Here is an 18,346-nt window from a genome sequence, read left to right as displayed (position 1 = left end):
TCGAGGCCCGCAGACGAAAGTTTGAGAGCGTCCTTCAATCAAAAGTCGAACATCGTACGTCAAAGGATGGTTTGAAGGGGTGCTTTCTCGAAGAATTTCGCCATCAATCGCTCACCGCAGCGTGGTGATGAGGCACGAAAGTATACCTGTAAGCGAGACAAAATTCTAGGTGGATTCCTAGCGAATCTGTTTCTGATTATGTTAGAAAATTTGAAACCGAATTGGTGTATTACTGAAATGAATTTGCACTACTCGGCCTCAGGGCAAAGACTTTTTCGATTTTCACAGAAGAAAAAAAAAATTAAATGTAGAAATTTCTTGTTGGGAGATTGAAAGGGACTCTTCTCACAGGATAAATTTGTACAGAATGCAACGAGACGACGTAGAAATTTGAGGCTTTCCCTCAGTCTTGGTTCCTTTAGTTTGAAATTCAAGAAAACATTTGTGTCGGGCAATATGATCCATTGAGATATACCTTGACGCGGTTGAGATCTTCATTGTTCTTTCCAACATCCACATTAATTGAACCCTGAGAATCTAATGCTGCGTCCACGTTATCCAACAGTTCAATTACGGGCTTCACAAAGACACGATACTTTTCCACCAAGTCACAGACTTGACCCAGTTCCTTTTCTCGTGACGATAACGTCACATCAAGTTTATCGTATCGTTCCACGGCATCTTTAGCCTCATCCTTTACAATTCCTCTATCAGCTTCAGTCAAGTCAATCACGGCTTCAGATGTCACGCTAACTGTGTCACGCTCAGGTTTGTGTTGATTGATATCACCACGTAACAGTTCCATAGCTTTGGTTAACTCATCTAGTGACTCCTGACTCGCTTCAATTGGTTTCAAAGATTGTAACTTCTCCTCAGTTTCTAACAGCCATGGTTTAAGATTGCTTGTGAATTCACTGTATTTCTCGGCGTCTGGTAAAGCTGCATTTACTCGCTCCAAGTGCTCAGCGTTGTTCCGTTTTATGTCTTGCCAACGCTTCTCGGCGTCTGCCAGTTTAGCTTGGATTTCCTCTTTCTCGGGTCCAGGCTCCGCGCCTTCCAGGAGGTCGCTGCCACTTTTCATAAGCTGATCAAAAACTTGTTCTTGGTGCTTGACAGCTTCCTTAAGTTCCTAAAATAAATTATTTCATTGTTTTTCAATGCCACCTCATTTTATGAAATTTACTCCATACACACAAAAAAAAAAACGCATTGGCTTACTACGTACTACGTAAGAAACAAGTACTAGTTTGCTCAGACTTTATCGGTAGGTGCACGTGATTAGACGGTCACGTTGGTGTACAAAACAAAAGGAAAAGTCACTCGCGTTTTGTATAATAATAGAGCCAAATTCCCAAAAGGCTTTTTCGCTATTGCAAGCCAAGGATTTGAAAACGAAGGAAATTAAAAGCACGGATTTGTTTTTGGTTCGGTCAAGAATCAAAGCAAAGATTAAAATTCATTTTGCGAACACAATCATGATTTGCGAAACATCATGATTACGACTTTCTAACAATGTTATAATCTACCCCTTTGATTTACAATTTCCCATATTAGTAGTCGTCTGAAGAGAAATTTCTCATACCTAATTATAAAAGACCATTTAAGCTTTACTTTTTTTGGTAAAAGCTGGATTACATTCGTAACACTACTGAAAACCAAAGAAGAGGGATATCATTAAATCTAATGGTACTTAAGACAACGTGTCGAAATTTGAAAGCAGTGCTTTGGTGAAGGGGACAAAATGAAACTTTAGTGAACTAATTATTCTCAGTGTAACAAAGCCTTAGTCTCTCTGGATACATATTTATTTCTTAGTCCGACAGCAAGTCCACGACACTCTCTCTGAATCCGCGCTAAGAGCAATTTATATTAAACGAAATATGCTTCAGTGTATATGGCTTTAAGTCCACAAAGGGGGATCTATCTGCAACACGAAACCTTAATTTTACAATCAAATTCCTTGCTATGTTACCTCGTCGTTGCTTTTCTGTTGTTTCAGTGTATCATAAACGGCAGACACTGGTTGTGATTTGGCAGCAAGGTCTTCCATGCTTTGCAGTTTGTCTTTGAAGTCACTGAAAGAGACATCGAACTCTTGTGATCGTATTTGCGCCGCTTGCAATCTGCCTTCCAGCTCTGTAATCCTTGCTTTTAGGTCTTCATACGGCGACTCGACTTTATCAAGTTTGTCTTTAATGGATGCAACGACAAGAGGTTCATCTTTGACCTCATCTGTTAGCTTGTCGCACAAGCCTTGGGCATCTTCCAGCGTTGGTTTCTTCTCTTCCAAATTCGACTTCAAGTCCTGATACAGAAGAGTAAAGCAATAAAAAGAAACCCGTGAAAGGAAAATACAATACAAACCAGTTTACTGCAAGTGCGAACGATTTTTATTTTCAACTTCTCAACTGAATCTACACATACCCCAAATAGCAACACTAACAAGCGAAAGGCTCTTTTTTTTCTCGTATCTCGAAACCTACAGTTTTCCGCTACACTCATTCGGCTGATTAAAAAGAATGAAATCTATCGTTTTCTTCCCGTCACATACCCGTGCTCTTAATGTACGTCACGACTTCTTTGTTTACCGAGAGGAACAAAGAACAGTGAACCAAAGCGACTCCGCCTCAACAATTGATTAGAGATCTGCAGATTCATTGAGACTGCAAAATTGTTTTTTGGTATACCTTTTTTATTGAGACAGCAAGACAAAAAGGTCATGAGCAGCTTCATAAAAGCGACTATAGGTGTACGCAAAACCAACCTGCACCAATTGTAGTTGTTTTTCAACTGCTGAAGGATCAGTGCTTATAGGTCCAAGTGAAGCCAGCTCGTTGCGAACATTCTTCACACAAGCCCCCAAATCATCAATTTTGGCATTAAACTCATCCGTATCTTTTATCTTGTTAGCGAGAGACTCTTCCTGAGCTTTGAGCCTCTGTTGTAGCACAACGTATTTCTGCGAAACATCTGCCACTTTGTCTGTGATTACTGCGCGGTCTGGTGACGAGTCATGGACTTTTCCAAGCAAGTTGTCTCCTTTGTGGCCAACCTTCTCTACTTCGGGAGCGTGATCATCCAGACGAGCGCTCAGCTCCTGAAAGGAATTAATTGAAAGCAATTCTAAATTAGTCACAAACGATAGTATTACTCAAGATTGTGTAAGCGGCAAACCACTAGAAAATAACTCTCAACTTCCCCCTCCCACTTCCTAAAATCCCTGCAAAGAACAATTGCCTCAAAACAATTCGAGCAGTTCTCCTTGATTGCTAAAATTTCATCTTGCATCTCATTCGTACCTTACTACATGACAAAAAAGCGCAGTACATCATGCCTCGTTCGTTTATAACAGGAATCAATTTTCCGCATTCCGGAACATAAATCGACCTATCAACAACGTTTTTTTGTTCGCAAGAACCTTATTCTTGAAAGTTGTTTGTTTTAATTTCGCAGGTAAACTGTCAACCATTAAATGTAAACCACTAACAATGCTCAAATATCTCTCCCCGACCGAAGGACAACGGCCCGCCAGGAAAAACACAAATATGTAAATAAAATAGAAAGATGACAACACCACCATACCTTGATCTTGGCGAGATGCTGACAAGCCGTTTCTGTGTTGGTACTAAACACCACAGGCGCATCGGCCACATCAAACGCCTCACTGAACACATCTTCCACTTTCTGAACAGTCACGTGATACTCATGTGACGCCTCCTCCACGGCTGTCAACTGTGTGGCTCTGTCATCCAGAGATGCCGACAATTTTTCAATTCTAGCTACCAGATCTTCGACTTCAGCTTCCACAACAGGAATGTCTTTCTCCGCGTCCTCTTTCAGGTCATCTGCGTTTCCGCCTACATCTCGAAGATCTGTTTTCAGCTTCTCCACCATTCCTTGAACCTTCTGTAGAAGTTCTTTTTGCTTGGCTATGTTATTCATATCCGCGGACAGGGGTTCAAACTCTGTGATCTTCTCTTCAGCATCTGTGGTCAACGCAGATAGGGCATCTGCCTCTTGGCGGTATTTCTGCGCTTGTACCTCCACCGTGTTGAGATGCACTTGACGATCATCAACCTTTGCTTTTGTCGTCTGCCACCTTGTCTTCAATTCATTAATCTTCTGTTCCATGATTTCTCTCTCTGGAGCGTCCTCCAGTGCATCAACAACTTGCTGTCCATTTTGAACCAGTTTCTCGACAGCAATTTCCTGAAGCGCCAGGTCTATCCGCAATGTCTCATTTTCTTGCCTTTGAGCTTGCACAATTTCATGAACAGCAGAGACAGGTTCTTGCTTCGCCAGCTGGTCTTCAAATTTACCAAGCTTACCCATGAACGCATCAAAAGAGACCTGATATTCAAAAAGATATGTCTTAACTTGTATGTTTTTATATATTACATCAAAGGCCTGGATAGCTGAGCTCCGGTGTTCATTTTTTTATTTTATGCTATTACTCCGTTTGCTTTGCTATCTATATTTTCAAGTTCTAGCATTTCGAAGAGAATAGACCATTTCCGAGTTCATATCCGCCTCCTCTTCAAAGCGAGTCTAAGTGCAAAGTTTTTGTGATGGTAATTAGTTCTACTTTACATATGAATGAAAACTAATTTTCATAAGAAAAACTTCGCACTTAGACTCGCTTTGAAGAGGAGGCAGACATCAACTCGGAAATGGCCTATTGCATGTTATGGCAATTCCACACAAGTAATTTCATAAAAATAATCGTGACATAAGACTCACTGTATACCGTTGTCCAGCTAGCTCAGGTGGTTGAATACCAGGCCGTTGGGAGGAAGGACGCAGGTTTTAACCCCGCCTAAATCAACACCCAGGGTTTAAAATAACTGAGGAAAAAGTAACGCCTTTGTTGAAACTTGCAAATGAGGATTACACTCTCTAATCTTCTCGTACGGTGACATCAACCCACAGGTACCGTATCACAACAATTGTTGATAAACTCCGTGGGGCGCCAAAGGACAAGCACAATAGGGCCGTTTATACGAGAGAAAATAAGCCGCGGCGTACATAATAAGCGAAAGGAACTATTTATACGAGTATAAACTCCCAGGCCAGGATAAGCCGCGGCTTGAGAAAGTCGTGAAAGTAGATTTTGCACCATTTATACGGGGTGTTCGCGTCTTATTTAAGCCGCGGCCTGGGTAAGCCGCGGCTTATTTTCTCTCGTATAAACGGCCCTAATGTCCTCAAAGAATGGGTCACGGAGTTCCTGGGGGTGGTGGTTTGACCAACCTGGAACTCTTGTGAACGAAGCAGAGCATTCTGTAGCTTGACTTGACGCTCAGCAAGTTTGCGTGAGATGATATCGATGGGTATCACGATCTTGTTTAGTTCCCCTCGGACATCTCTCACGACCTGCGGATCTTCATTGCTGCCGGCTATTATATCTCTGCTTGAGTCCTCAAGGGTGTCTACAAGGAATTTGTTCTTGGCAATTTCATCTCTCAAAGCCTACAGACAGGGAAAGGAAAAAGAGACTCGGCAACTGGCAAACAAAGATGTCAATGTTGAAAATCCAATGAAAACATGATATAGTTGAAGATTTTAACATAAGCTATTTTTGAAGAGAAGTATTCATCAATGATGACACTAGCAACCTGGAAAAAAGAAATGTCGCGTGCTCCCCTCTGGTATGATTCAACCATCCGATGGCAAGTTCGGATGCTCCTCCACTGAGCTATTGCAGACTCGTGGGAGCAACAGGTAACATGGTACTGAAATGTAGAAAGATGGCCTTCTCGCAAGGGAGGAGGTAATCATTAGGCTTGGCCTAAAGTATAGCAATGCTTTCTTCAGTCAGTTAGTTGCAAAATTGCATACAATTCAGTTTAAAACATTGACGTTATGGTCACCTCTGCTCGTTGGAGCTGTTGCTTAACAACTTCCGGATCGCTGCTGATGGGCTGCTGGGCGGCCACAGCTTCTTCTACGCTGGGTAACCACTCCTCCAATTTACGCAAAGCATCCTGGAATTTCAGCGCTTTCGCTGTTTCTTCCTCCAGTTGATCTTTTTCATGATCTAAGCTCTCCAGCAGGTCACGATATCGTTTAGACACACTATCAACCTCTTTCTTTACACGAGGTAATTCCGAAGATTTGGGATCCAACGCGGATGTGAGCTTGTCGCCAGCATCTGCCAGACTATTCAAATCAGGCTCGTGTGCTCTGAGTGCCGACAGCAGGTCCTCGACCTTGTCAAGCTGATTTTTTCCTTTGTCGACATTTATTCCTGTAGGTTCACGTAAGTCAAGGGACTTTTCAGTGCTGTCAAGCAATTGTTCTACAGGTTCTAGAGTCTTGTTATAGTTTTCTAAAGCTCCTTTCAAGGTGTCAAGATTCCCTTCCAGCCGTAAAAGTTCAGCAGACAAATTATCAAAGCGTTTATTAACATCTTGCTCTTCTCCCTCTATTACAAACTTATCAGCGCTGCAGCTGTTTGTGAGAGACGAAGAAGTGTTCTTTGCAGCTTCGACAAGGGGTCTGCGCTCATCAATCTCTTTCTTAAGTTCAAGTAGTGACTCGAGGTGTCTGTCCACAGATATCAGATCGCATGCATCTGGTTCAACACTTTGTAGGCGTTTTTCAGCCTCTTTAAGCCAAGGCTTGATATCTTGCATCTCACTTTGAAACTCTTTAGCCAAAGGTAGAACTTCATTGAGCTGTTTTTGGCGTTCAGCGGTTTGTTTCTTGATGGAATCCCACCGTTGTGTAGTATCGCTCAATTTACTCTCTAAAGCCTCTTTCTCTGGTCCAGGCTCGGTGGTCTCCAAAATATTCTTTCCCGCCCGAATAAGCTGTCCAAACAAAGCTTCATGTTGTTGAATAGAGTCGTTTAAAACCTAAGAGAAAATGGAACCGAATAAAACTTGTGAGATCGCAAGTCCATTCCCGTCGAATTTAAGTGCAGGAAAGTATACGAAGACTGAAAACGGCAATAAAAACAGACGATGAAAAAGGTCAAGTTTTCTTTAAATTATTTGTTACCGCGAAGTAGTTCCGGTACTAAAGCTGAGTGGAGTACAACTTAGGCAGTATGTGCATGGAAACTAATTTCGAAAGACATTGGAGGCCAACTAAATTTTAACATACGATTACTTCACAACATATACGACAATCGGCTTAACCTGCTGAACTTAAAAGCGGTTTTAACAGTTATGGGGGAAAGGAGAAACCTTTTTAGTGAAACTTTCGCACTTAATGAAAATATCCAATTTCCGGTGCGGCAGGGTTAACGCTGAAAGGAAATATGCTAATCATCAATCACAAAAAAATCATTTTGGTATAGTTGCGATTGTACACATCATTACAACGAAATCCACTGAAGTGGAATTGCAAAACCGTTCTTGATATTAGACTTTCTTCGGTCCAGCATCTGATCTAAAAAAACATCTTCCAGCGAATGAATACTCTACAAAAGGAGTCAGGGTTACTTACTTTCTGTTGTTGGCTTTGTTCCTTGACGGTGTCATACACTCCAGACACAGGGGCCTGGAGAGCACTGCCCTCTTCCACTCGACCCAGCTTCTCAAGAAACTCGTCAAATGACACTTTGAATTCCTGACTCTGTAGCAAGGCATGTTGCACGCGATTCAGACGTTGATCTGCACGGGCCAACAGTTTGTCCAATTCAGTGCGAGCCTTGTAGAGTTTGCTGTAAACCTCCGCCACTACAGCTGGATCTTCTTGGCTTCTCTCGATTAACGTCTGTCCCGAATTCTCGGCTGTTTGGAACAGAGCTTTGTGCTTCGCGATGTCATCTTTAAGAACCTATGCAAAGAAACAAAACTTGGCAATGCTCTTCTCCCACTTTCGAAAATTCAATCAGCGCTAAGTGCATGCATGTGACAAAAATGAAAGTGTTTTCTCATTTTGACAAGTATGGCTTTAAATTATTTCATAGAAAAGATTCAGTTTACTGTGGAATGTTTATTTATTGTAAAGCCATTTTTGTGTAGCATTGAAAGTAGATATTTTGATAGCAGCCTTTTACTTAACCCTAACTATAACCGTCGCTAATCACTTACTTAAAGGCCCTCCTTCAACCGACTGGCATTGCCTGCCACGGAACAATTTTCATATATGAAAATTCCACCCGAATCCGAAATTCATCCAATTAGATCGCTACGATAAGAAATGCGATTTTCCATAACAAAAACAAACGGTCGAAAAGCCTGTCGGTTGAAGGTGGGCCTTTAAGATTAAATTAATTTGAAAAGTGAAAAAGTAGTAAAATTGCGTATCGTGTTTGAACATGACTGGAAGCAAACGAGAAAGTAAAAAAAACTCACAAATAAATCTCAACAATTTTCACTCCAATAAACCAAAATAGAAACAAGACTGACTAGAATCTAATTAACTCGTTACACGCTGCGCTGATCTTTCATCTCAAAATTGTATCCAAGTCCTTCTTTCACAAAATGAGTTGAAACGCGAATGACCACCGCGGGTCGAAAGTGCCGTGAATTTCCACCGTTCAAGTCCTTCAGTTTATAGCTAAGCCACTTTCATGTCCCGATGAATGAAGGCTACTCCCAAAAGTAGTCATCACTAATGTGTTAACTAAGTGTAAACAAAATTAAAGAAAATTGTGTTGACTAAAACTCATAAACACAGCAACAAACAAACGCGCAATCTTATTTAAAACAAACTGAAGGTTGCGGGTGTCTCGTGACAGAACGATGACGAAACGGCGTGACTCACAGCAACCGTCAACCATCAACAGACAATCGTGGCCAGAGATGAATATGTTGTTTGGTTCTAAACAAGGGAAGCGATACATAGATGAATTCAATTAAATAGGAGCCATCGCGGAATAAAGAAATCAAGACTGCTATTTTGTCCGCTTTGAATGGGTAATTCGTCTTGAAAACCCACAAACCGTGATCGCACACTTTGAAGGTTCGAAACAACGCCAATATTTCATATTTATGTTAACGAAAGTTCTGCCCCGCAGCCAAATCATAGTCTCCCAATTACCAAAATGAAATCCTCTCGCACGAAGCCAACACCAGGGATAAAGTTTGACGGAAGAACAAAAACATCTCCACGAAATCTACTTGATTTCTTGCTGTGAAATCGACAGCCTCTTAATCCATTTGCCTTCATATTCGAGTCATCAGTTTCTGTCGAGATGATCGAGTGCGTTACGCATTTGATCTGACACAAACTTTCGATCCGATACAACAGACGTTTAACCACTTGGGTGCTTTAATTATTAATGGAATGCAGTGAATTGTCACATTACATAACAAGGGAGGAGAATAACAATGCGATACCCGTTGACAGCATTTGTTACCGGTGTAAATGGCAATGTTATCTCTCGGGACTGCGATAAGAAATTACAATTGCATTAACATTTTCTTGAAAGATCTTTCGACTTTTTCTATTTCACAAACCGTCAAGGTTAAACCAACACCTCTAAAAACCTGTTATTAACAGTATTCCACAAACAAATTCAAAGCCACTTCAATTTGTCACGTTTGTCTCTGGAATGCAGAACGCCGGAGCACGCATAGTGCTAGCAATCACGAACATTCCGCGTCCATATTCATTGAGGCATGTAAACCGTCAGGCAACGCTTGCCTAATATTTTAAACGAATATTCAGCCCGAGGCAAGAATCAATGTTCCCCTTTTTATGTTTATATTTTGAGCCTAAAACCTTTTAAAAAATAAACGCGATATCAAATTAACAGGAAATGAATTTCATGAAGCGATCCTGGTGAGTTTCTTGCGTATACATTTTGTTTTGCGAACGTGCCTGAAGTTAGGAAATGTCTCGCCACAGTACGCTCTTCACACTCTCTGACCCTTATCGGCTTTCTAACATTCTTGCTCAGTTTGCCGAACTAAATGAAACGCATTTTCAGTAGTTTTATTGTCACCTTTGGAACATTTTGATAAAAACAATACGTGTATCCAGTTGTTGAAATGAGCAAATGAACACCGCGATTATAAAATCAAGACTTCCTTTTGATTTGATGACATATAGTCTGTAGCCGTGGGCAGCGGGAAAGAATTAAAAACGGAAACTATATTGCTTCACACTTCACATATCAACTCTTCAAAAGCCTGCTCCCGACTGTCACGACTTAATCGAAAACAATTTTTTTGCCAGGAGGTTTCCCGTAGCCTGTGGAAAAGGCCTTCTTGGCTCTTGGACGAAAAAAAGAATATCCTTCATTTCTCCCTGAAACAGCCCAGACACCCCACGAGCAGGATGTAGAAAAAAACTACTTTGGAGTTTTAAGTAGATGTCCAGTGACGTTGATAACCAATTAAGTGATGAGCTATCGGCTCTAAAAGAGAAGGATACCTTGATATTTTAAATGCTATCTGGCTTCGGTAGCGAACATTTTTGTTGGAGCGATGGGCTTTGATGTCATTGATTTTCGGCGCACTGTCCGCGCGTGTGTTGTTGTACACAAAAACTTCTGCAAGTACGTTCTACTTTTTGCTTTTGTTGACATTTGCGAATAAAAATACTTTGGAGTTTTACGTAGATGTCCTGTGACGTTGATAACCAATTAATTGATGAGCTATCGGCTTTAAAAGTCAAGGATGTCTTGCTAGCTTAAATGCTATCTGGCCTCGGTAGCAAACATTTTTGTTGGAGCGATGGGCTTTAATGTCACTGATTTTCGGAGCCCTGTCCGCGCGTGTTTTGTTGTACACAAAAACGTCTGCAAGTACGTTCTAGTTTTTGCTTTTGTTGACTTTTGCGAGAAATATTTTAAGCACATCTGAGGACGCCAGTAAAAGAGAATATCTCTACATTTATTTACATTTCATTTCTATATTTAATTCTACTCTTCTTTGCAGCTTTGACCAAAAACAGCAAAAGTCATGTTACAGCGCCCCCATAATTTTTTTTTACTTAATGGACCAACCTGTGCTTCCTCTAATTGTTTTCTCAATGCGTCTGGCTCGGTGCCGATTGGCTGTTGACTGGATACACGTTTATTTGCTTCAGGTAGCCATGCCTCAATTTCTGCAAGAGATTCCTGGAACACACGGGCGGTCTCAACGTCTTCCTCGAGGTTGGCTTTGCGTATATTCAATTTGTCAATGAGATCTTTATTTTTTTGGTCTGCCTGTGACACTTCAGCCTTGAATTGGGTGGCGGGGTGACACTTTTCGTCGACTTGTTGCAACAGAACTGACAGGTTTTCGTTGACTGCACTTAGCTGGGGCTCCTGGTCATTGAGTACTGAGAGCAAAGCCTGAAAACAGAGAGAAATAGCATTAGTTTTCATCGCAAGAGATAAATCATATGATAATGTAGAAGTACTGCTAGTCCTAATTAAGGGTTCGCTGTGCTGTGGCTGTGGTGGTTGTTCTCCTCTAAATCCTATTTCGCAGCAAATGTACGGAACATGATTACCTTCAGGTGCTTCAAAAAATAAAATGCTTGACATCGGTTTCGACTTAAGGTGGCCCCCACACAAGTTTCAACAATTCGTAGGTAATGTCTTATTAGAAGGATGAACTCTACATCAATGTTCAACAAAACGGCAATGCTTTGGTACCAAATGAAACAGCATTAATTTCTTAACAAGACGCACTGGTTGATGCGACGTAATAGGTCACCATGGTAAGTAAACAGCCATCTAAAATCGCCCTATATTTTGTCTTTAAACACTTACATCTTAAAAACGAACTCGGTAACGCCAACTTTCATTTCTGGAAACTCAAAGTAATTATCAAGTTTGGATAAAACTCTCTGCAAAGGGTGGGTGGATGGCTATGAATCCACTCCAGAGAATTTTTTTTAACTTTGCAGAGAGTTCGATCTGAAGCAGTAAATCACTTTTCAGAAATAAAAATTGAGGGTCAGTAAGTCCGTTTTTAAGGTATAAGCGCTTAAAGACAAATCATAGGGCATTTTTAGATGGCTTCTTTGTTGACATGGTGACCTATTACGTCATACCAATGAATTTGTCTTGTTGAGAAATTATTGGTGTTTCATATGGTACCATCACTTTGTGGCTACATGAAACAGTTTGGTAGATTAAATCCTCTCAAATAGTGCAGTTTCTTGAAACTGTTGAAACTGGTTCGAGCGAAATCACGTTCTAAGAGACAGGCAGTAAACAAAGTGTGCAGAATCTTAGGTCCACTTCCCATGGAGTAACCTGGGAAGGAGGGGGGGGGGGGGGGGGGAGCCACATACCTCTATCTTCCTGAGTTCTTGCTCTCCTTTCGTAGCATCGGTAAGGTACGACAGGGGAGCATCTACCAGAGCCTCTGCTTCGTCTTGCGTCTCTTCGATTGGTTTCAACTGCTGAGTTAGTTGTTCCATTAACTGGGCCACACTGTTCAAGAGCTGTTGTCGTACTGTTAGATTTTCTGTCAGAAGTTCCCAGCGTTTACTTGCGTCCTTTGACTCGGCATCCACTATTTGCACATCATCGCAAAGCTTGGACAGCTCACCAGTTGCGTCGCTTATCGCATCCATCTGCAATATCAAAACGGAAAAGACGGTCAACGTCACGTTAACGTTGGTCGGTTTGCCACTTTTCTGCTATACCACATCATGCTCTATTGCTTTCATCACAACTCGTATGGGGCATTTAACCTCACTCGCACATTTGACTACTACAGCCTTACATTACTGTCTTAAGGTGATTCCCTAGTATTGCACTGCGCATCCTGTTCTGCGCATAACAGTGTAGGCCATGTTCGTTTTCAGGCATGGCTCAATCTCGACCCCAGAGCTCTTCTCTTGACTGAGGGAGAGAAGAGCTCTGGGGAACCCTGAAGCAAAGTGTTTTCTCATTGGTTTTCGTGAAGAACAATCAAAATCGTCTCTAATTGGTTCATTCATGTTAGCCGACGCGAGGAGTGAGCAGGCACCGTAAGATTCAAATAGCCAATTTTTGGCTATGAGAACCCTACGGCGCATGCTCTCCTACATAGAGTTTCCCAGAGCCTTGTGTCGATCCGAGGCTCTGGTGACGAGAATGGGCATGGCTAAGAGGCTTTATGGGCAAATTTCACGGCTCAGTTCTGTTTTCTATGTCTCACCAGTCTCAACGGATATTTCTCAACAAAAAAATGTTTAAATTTAACCATAAAGACTCGTAGCCATGTGTGAATATTGATATATCGAACGTGGCCAAAACCATCTCAAAATGGCGACCTTTCGTGCGGGAAAGCTCCGTACAAAGAAGAATGGCCGTTTTCAGAGCACAGCAGTAAAGAGCAAAACGGGAAACGTTTTTGGACTCTCGCAAAACAAAACGTCGAGTGATACCCTCGATGATGCTAAAGTGTCATTTCAGTCCGAGAGTGAAAGTGAAACCGCGCTGTCGGGGAGACGTGTTGTTCGAGGGGTCGAGCTTGGTTTGCTTTCTGTTTTCTCCTAAACGAGGTTGGTTACCTATCTTTTTTTTTGGCATAATTTTATTCTTACTCCTCCTCTTTATGCCGTAAAAAAAATTAAAAATTTTACGCCAGAAGAAAACGTTATAGGCAAAAAAGTAATCGTAGCCATCACTCGTGGACACAAAATTGTCTCCTCGAGATCACGCACCCGAGGAATATTTGTAGTTAGTGCCTTTTCAAGACGTGTGCCTGTGCCATACACCTTATTCCAAAATGGCCGCCATTTTAGTATTTTTTTGTTGGATTGCAAATTGGCCCTTTTGGCCTCGTTCAAGGTTAAATATTCTTTTGAATTTTACCTTTGAAAGCGAGACCAAAAGGGCTAATTTGCAAGCAAACAAATGAATACTAAAATGGCGGCCATTTTGGAATAAGGTGTATAAAAACATACATTAAATTATTACTTTGAACAATACAATACAATACACCTGTTTTGTTATTTCAAGATTTACTTCAAAGCTGTGCTTCCTGTTCCTGCAAAACGTAGTGTGAACCGATGGAACAAATTTGTCCGTGATAGATGAAGTCGCAATGATTAAATGAGTAACTTGAGCAAGTCATATCTCGTAAACGAGGTATGACTTGTTGGGAACAATGATAATGTAGGGAACAATGGAGAAAAGTTTAAAGAAAATCTTACGACAACTTCTATTGCTAAGGAATCACCTTAAGCAGATGTCAACGTAACAGGGAAGAGTTAAAATCACTTAAAGTGAAAACCGAGGGTTTAGGTTCGTACCTCAGGCTTGTGTTCAGCAAGTTGTTCCAATAAACTAGCGAGAATCTTCTGCTCCTTTGAAATGGATTTCTCTTCACAAGATACAGGGTCAAGTGACGAAACCCATTTTTCTGAATCAGTCATCCACGGAAGAAGCGATTTCAGTGAGTCGTGATGTGTCTTTGCCACAGGTGAAACCTCTTCGACCTTCGCTTTGCGATTTTCAACCTTTGACTTCACTGCATTCCATCTCGTGCTTAGGTCATTCAATTTCTCATCCAGTTTGTCTTTCTCCTCTCCAGGCTCAAGGGTATCCAACATGTCATTGCCATTCTGAGATATTCGTTCGTACAAAGGTTCCAGTTGTTTAACATCTGCAGAAGCCTGCTCAACTTCCTCACTTTGTTCGCGTAGCAAGTCGTACAGAGACGACACAGGTCCCATCTTAGCTACATTGTCTTCTAACTCTCCCATCTTGGCAACAAAATCATCGAGCGTTTCCTGGAATTCCTGCGATTGCAGAACCGCAGCTTGCAGCTTGTTGTGTTGCTCATCAACTTTAGCCGAGAGTAACTCCACTGACGCTTTGGCTTTAGACACTTTACTGCTCACCTCCATCACAACTGTCGGCTCGTTCTCGCAACTTTCAATCAACCGTTGTCCAGCATCATCAATGGACTCGAGAGTGTATTTGTGCTTCACAATATCTTCCTGAATGTGTTCAATTTCTTCCAGTTGGCTTCTTATAACAATGGGATTTGCCCTTGTTAAATGGAATGTCTCCACTACAACAGTTATCTCCTCAGTCCAAGTTGTCAAGACCTCGTATTTCTCGGTGAATTCAACGATTAAAATAATGATTTTCTCCAGCTGTGCCTTACGATTCCTTGCTATGATCAGGGTGGTAGAGAAGGAATCCTCTACTTTTTTTAGCTGCTGCTTTAACATCACCGCTTCAACGGAATCTGGATTCATTCCTTCAAGTACTTTACCACCAAATTCTTGCACTTCCCGTTGGCGAGGTTCCGACCTCTCCACGTTCTCAACAACGTCTTGGACCTTTGCAAGTTCTTCCCTGCGTTTCGGGATGCTAAGGTCGAATGGTTCTTGGCATTCTAAAGTCATTTCAGCTTTTTGTAGTACATCCTCCACGGCCCCTAGAGAACTAAGATACTTATCCAGATTGCTCTTAGAAAATTGCAAATAACTTTCTTTTGAATCAATGTCTTTCAATAATTGATCCCAACGACCATTTACGCCCTTAATTTGAACTTCCACAAAATGGCTGTCGTCCTTGCACTTGTCCATCAGAGAATCAGCCGTGTTGTTAATCGATTCGTGATCCAGTCTATGACTCCCAACGGCTTCTTTAAGATCTTCCAATACCTTCTGCTGCTGATTAAGCTCTTCTGGGTTTACAGAACCAGTATTGACAGCAGTTAATTTCCTCTCACTGTCTGTGAGCCACGAGTCAAATGACTGAATACCACTGTGGAACGACTTCGCCTCAGGAATAACTATTGCTACATTGTTCTCTCGGTCTACTGCTCTATTTTTCAAAGTTTCCCACTTTTCTTTCAATTGTTGCAAAGTCTTTTGCAATGTAACTTTGTCTTCTCCAGGATCGGTTGCATCAAGAACTTTTTCTCCAGCCTCCAGCAACTTAAAGAACACAGGTTGCAACTGAGCGATGGAGTCATTTAAGTCGTCTGATTCGTCCTTCTGGCGTCTTGTTATGGGGTAATCCGGAGAGACTGGCATCTGACACTGAAGCATTTTATCGATGCTTCCTAAACGAGCCAAGAAATCGTCATGCGCCTGGTGGAATTCTTGGGACTGTAACACAGCATTTTGCAGTCTTTGACTTCTTTGCTCCAGCTTAGCGTTTATCTGGTTCACTGGCCGACGCATTTTTTCGATCTTGTTTTGAATATCGGATACCGCTTTTGGATTTTGCATATTGTCTTCTATCAAGTCTTGGCCTGTCTGTTCCAGTGCACACACACGCACCACATATCTTTTTACCTCTTCGTGCAGATTATCAGTCTCATGAATTTGTTCTTGGAGCTTTTCTGGTTCGGTACTCACTGGTTGAAGAGCATCAACAGTTTGAACAGTTTCTGGAACCCACCGCTCGATTTCGTCAAGTAAGGAGTTAAACTTCATTGTGCCTTCCAGCGCTTTCTCGAGTTTCTTCTGTCTGTCACCCAGCTTAATGGGCAAGTCTTTAGACTTGTTGTTCGTGCTGATAAGTTGCTCCTTTACACTCAACGTTGAAGGAGAGTCATCCTCAGCTTGCTGCAGAAGCTGCTGACCTGACTGATTTAATTGTTTGACGTCTCCTTTCCTGTCATCCAGAGTCGATACCAAGGCCTTTATCTGTTCCAATTCAGCTTTGAGTTTGTCAGCGTCAGTTCCCGCCGGCTCATGCGATAGCAGAGCATACTCAGCTTGAGTAAAAGCTTCCTGTACGGGCTGCAATGCACTCTGGTACTTCTCGATAGCATCTTTCGCTTCTAGTACTTTCCCTTGTTTATTAAGCACAGTTACTTGTAAAGCATCCCATCGACTCGTGATCTCGTTAAAATCTGCTTTGATGACGTCACCATCAGCTTGGCACGAACCTATCAAAGTGTTTGCTGACTCATTTAGTTCATGATAATCGTTTGTGTACGTTTCAATTTCCGACGTAATTTCGTTGAGCTCCTTAAGACATGCATCAAGCTCGCTCTGATCGCACGAGACTGGATAGATCTTGTTCACCTTGTTCTCTGCCTTCTGAAGCCAGTCCTTAAAGGCTGATGCTTGACGATCGTATTTTTGCGATGCCTCGTATACTTCCTCTACTTGCCTGTTCAATTCAGCTGTCTTATCCTTCACATCGTTCCAACGAGACTTCATCTGTTCCAGTTTCTCTTCTTGTTCGTCTTTCTCACTACCAGGTTCCATTCTTTCCAGCATTTCGAGCCCATCTTCCAAGATCTTTTCGAAAACAGGCTGCTTGCGGGCTATGTTGTCACTAACACTGTGCTGAATGTGTTCTCTTTGCTCACTAACGACTTCAAAGAGAGCAGAAATTGGTCTAAAGTTTACCACTTCATTCTCCATTTCGCCCACCTTGGAGACAAACTCGTCAAACATCACATCATACACCTGAATCTGCAGGAGGATATTCTGTAAAATAGCATGGCGTTGTTCGATCCTGGCATCTAATCGATCCAACTGAACCCGAACTTTGGTGAGTTTACCTTGAACGTCTGCCACAACGATCGGACTTTCACTGCAGTTTTCAATGATGACTTTTCCAAGATCATTTGTGCGATCCAGAGCTGCTCTTTTTATGGCAATCTCATCCTGTAAAGCCTGTCAAACAGATCATCGGTGTCAAGCTCACTATACTAAAAAAAAAACTAAAAAATCTATAAGATTTTTTTAAATTTAAAGCTAATTGTAACCCTCCTTTTTTATTTGACCATGAAACCGATGGGTTTGTCCTAACCCAAAACAGAAAACAGGATAATCGAGAGGCAAATGAGAATTGAGTGCGACGACTAAATAAATTAAAGACTTTCGACAGACATGAATGCTGTATGGTCTAATAATGCACTCTCTGGAGCCTTGATCATCACACGACCACGATAAGGCGGCTCCAGAAATTTGAGGAATGGTCATGAAATGGTAATCTGAATTTTCCAACATCCACAAAGTTGGTCAACCCAACCTAAGGCTTGTTGGATGATTCAATTGAAGGCATCGCTTAGAACAAAGCACTTGATCGATTTCAATGAAATTCCCTTCGTATGTTAACATCGATCAGATACTGGTTTCAAGTTGATTATCAGAAAGTCGGCAAAAAATGCAAATTTCATGGCGTTCGATATTTTTCTCCCTCTTGATCTAAAATACAACTAAACTAAAAGGACTTAAGAAACTTTTGGGAAAAAGCTGTGAAGACCTATACCTGGAAAATTCGTTTGCGGAAAGTGCAGTTCCAGGCGACTGTTTCAAGTTTTGAAAATGAAAAAGAAGATTTTTGTTTGTTGGTGTGCTCCAAAGTTTCGAATTTCTACTATGTTTTAATTTAATCGCGATCTTAAAAGCGTTTTACTTCAATTGAATTTGAACTGAAAGTCGTTTGAATAATGCCAAATTGTACTGACGAGAACATTGAGCAAAAACAGAGCAAACGTTCATCAAAAAGTGCCAAAAAGCACAATGTCGCAAG

At 41.6% G+C, this 18,346-nt stretch overlaps 1 protein-coding gene across 4 annotated transcripts in view; it reads right to left on the bottom strand.

Annotated features, from left to right (window-relative positions):
* The window catches only part of LOC137977678 (nesprin-1-like), a 182,666-nt gene that overhangs the window by 29,137 nt on the left and 135,183 nt on the right, over positions 1–18,346 (bottom strand). For all 4 annotated transcript variants that reach the window (XM_068824974.1, XM_068824977.1, XM_068824976.1 and 1 more), the window contains 10 exons: positions 14,143–17,484; positions 12,190–12,474; positions 10,907–11,239; positions 7,453–7,785; positions 5,871–6,857; positions 5,251–5,469; positions 3,583–4,350; positions 2,765–3,097; positions 1,973–2,305; positions 476–1,129 (listed from right to left, as the gene is read on the bottom strand). In XM_068824974.1, coding sequence (XP_068681075.1) covers positions 476–1,129; positions 1,973–2,305; positions 2,765–3,097; positions 3,583–4,350; positions 5,251–5,469; positions 5,871–6,857; positions 7,453–7,785; positions 10,907–11,239; positions 12,190–12,474; positions 14,143–17,484 — 7,587 coding nt within the window. The remainder of the gene's footprint in view (positions 1–475; positions 1,130–1,972; positions 2,306–2,764; positions 3,098–3,582; positions 4,351–5,250; positions 5,470–5,870; positions 6,858–7,452; positions 7,786–10,906; positions 11,240–12,189; positions 12,475–14,142; positions 17,485–18,346) is intronic.

The sequence above is a fragment of the Montipora foliosa genome, chromosome 11, assembly GCF_036669935.1.
Source record: "Montipora foliosa isolate CH-2021 chromosome 11, ASM3666993v2, whole genome shotgun sequence".
Classification (NCBI taxonomy): domain Eukaryota; kingdom Metazoa; phylum Cnidaria; class Anthozoa; order Scleractinia; family Acroporidae; genus Montipora; species Montipora foliosa.
This window is presented reverse-complemented; position numbering and strand designations above follow the sequence as displayed.